Genomic DNA, 2,758 nt, shown 5'->3' with positions numbered 1-2,758 from the left:
TAATATTAATATACTTACGATATAAACTGTTATACAATAAAGAAGCGAATGACAATTGCAGATACATTTCAAATAATAAACATTTTGAGATAATAAAATATTCATATGTGTGATCAAATGTAAACAGTTACAGTTGTCTATATCGGAATAATGTTAGATGTTATTATAGTTATAATAATAATAATATATTATAATATATTATATAATATATTATAATATCTATCTAATATATTATAATAATATTATAAAATTTATAATATTATTTTTATATTATGAAATATTAAATTTGCTTTTTTTATCAATGCAGATTGTTATAGGCACTTACTTGTTTGGTTTTTTCAGACCATTAGTCCTGGTTCTGTAAAAACAAATATATTTGAACATTCGGATGCAATGAGAGACTTCTTCGAGAAAACAGGTGAAATTCTTCAACCGTCAGACATAGCGGATGCAATCATTTACGCTCTTGGAACACGACCGGAAGTTCAGGTTCAAAGGATTGTTAATTAACGTACTTGCTCTTTAATAAATATAGGAATATCATTTTACATGTTACTTAATTTCAGGTTACGCATGTTACCATTCAGCCCACCGGGGAGTCTCACCATTGAGAATCGCAAGACAGTAATTGTCTTTGAATTTTCGTTTATTCCAATTTTTAATATTAACACACAAATGCTTTCTAAAAATGTAATGTCAGTTGAAACATATAGTAACATCTGAAGATCAAGTGTAACCAGTTGTAAACAGTATTGTTTAAAAGAATAAATAATTACTGAAAAGTTTCATTATTCAATAATGTGCGTTTGTATAACCATTACTGTATTTATTATAACTATCATTACTATTTTTAGTATTTGTTCTATCGCACAACCTCAGATATACGGGATCAATTAGTTACTGTACACTACAGTAACTTGCATTATATCGTAATCGTCTGATTAGCTCAACATTAGCAAATTAAGCCGGAATCTTAGATTTGAATCCCGTTGTATCAAATGGGTCTTTAAATATTGTAAAACATTACACAATTAAAAATAAATTAAAACATAAATTAATAAAATTTAGTATATATGATAAAAACAATGAATATAGATTGAATTATAAAAATTAAAAATAAAGAAATTAAAACAAAATCTTATTTTTTGTTTTAAATATTATCCTGAAATCATTACTGGTAATCTTTAATGATTATGAAACAATACATTACTTTTCCGATACAGGATTGGAAAACAAATTTTAACTATCAAACTGTATTTGTTATTGTATCTATAACAGTTATTGTAAAACCTATATCGCTTATTAGAAGAATGTTTACCGTAGTAGTAAGTAATGATTACTGTAAAAAAAAAATAAAAGTTGAGAGAAAACAAAAATATAATTAATTTTTCCTGTTTTTCAGCTCTCAATACATGAAGAGTATCTTAAATATGATGCTTCAGTATGATAATGTTTTCAACGTATCAACTTTACAAGAAACAGTTTAATTCTAATAACAAAGTAAAAAACTTGGGACTTGTAAAAATATTAAGCTTTCATGTTGCTATCCATTTTCTATATGAATATAAAATTTTTTACATCTAAGTTGTTGTTTATTGTACTATTACCCACGTTTCACTTAATAGTTTTTAATATAATCTCTTTTAATATACACGCATTCTTAGCTAAATAGCGATAAAAATAAATAATCCAATAAAATTTGAAATAAGGAATTTGAATATATTTGTGTGTTTTATTGTAATATATAAAAAATGGCACTGTAAACATATTTTTCATGTATTTGTACAATGCAGAAATGTATACTCGAAAATATTTTATGCTCAATATTGCCTGAAGATAAATATCGACTCGACTATCAGATACTGCTATCGTTTTTCTCAAGCGATGCCTTACACTTGTAGTAAGTATATAAACGAAATTCAGATTTGTGACAAATTTTGCAATGTTACCGGCAATACGTTCACGTGTTATCATTGTATTCAAATTTCGACGAAATGGTTGCTACTGGACGAAATGGCCAATAGTTACAAATTAGAGAATGTTCGCTAATATTAGCTTACAGAGAACTATTATACATATGTGTATATCTACTCGTTTATGTATTCACAAGGTCTTCGACATCAAAGACCCTGTTGGCGAAAGAATAATTCCGCTCAATTTAAAATCGTTATACCTACAATCTACACATTAACGCATCGTATCAGCGATACGTGACATTGAACTGATACGCAACGTTGATATTATACGATATGCGATTACGCAATAAGTCTGTACGCGTCTTTATGTTCTGTAAGTGCAATTGCAATTTGCCATTGGCAGTCGCCAGTCCGTATCTGTAGATTGTCTGATATTTAATCTGGTACATCAGACATTTTTCCTATTTTTATCACAAATTTATCCCGGAATATAGTAATTTCCACTGTGCATTTCATATCAGTTCTGTTGACGGTTGAAAATAGAAAATACGCAAGTAAGTATATATACTTTAGCATTGTTAATCGAAAATTTTCACAAATTTATTATTGAATTTATTGTTGCTACGATTGTGAATCCTTATGAATATGCCTTTTACGAGATTGATTTTTTGGCTTAGTAATTATTAATGACAATCGCGAGCTACGTTGTACTTGTAGACAGACAATTATGCTTCGTTGGCGTGGTAAAATCGCAGTCGTTACCGGCGCTGCATCCGGTATCGGTGAAGCAATTACACGTGGTCTTCTGCAAAATGGAGTGAACGTGGTTGCTCTGGATATCC

General features: G+C 28.6%; 1 protein-coding gene across 1 annotated transcript in view; it reads left to right on the top strand.

The window, feature by feature from the left end:
• The window catches only part of LOC105456028 (dehydrogenase/reductase SDR family member 11-like), a 10,660-nt gene extending 9,861 nt beyond the window's left edge, over window positions 1-799 (top strand). The window contains exons 4-5 of the mRNA XM_011699792.1: window positions 308-489; window positions 567-799. Coding sequence (XP_011698094.1) covers window positions 308-489; window positions 567-611 — 227 coding nt within the window. The 3' untranslated portion in view covers window positions 612-799. The remainder of the gene's footprint in view (window positions 1-307; window positions 490-566) is intronic.
• Window positions 800-2,758: the final 1,959 nt, after the last annotated feature.

Source organism: Wasmannia auropunctata, unplaced genomic scaffold (assembly GCF_000956235.1).
Source record: "Wasmannia auropunctata unplaced genomic scaffold, wasmannia.A_1.0 LD335828.1, whole genome shotgun sequence".
In the NCBI taxonomy this organism is placed as follows: domain Eukaryota; kingdom Metazoa; phylum Arthropoda; class Insecta; order Hymenoptera; family Formicidae; genus Wasmannia; species Wasmannia auropunctata.
This window is presented reverse-complemented; position numbering and strand designations above follow the sequence as displayed.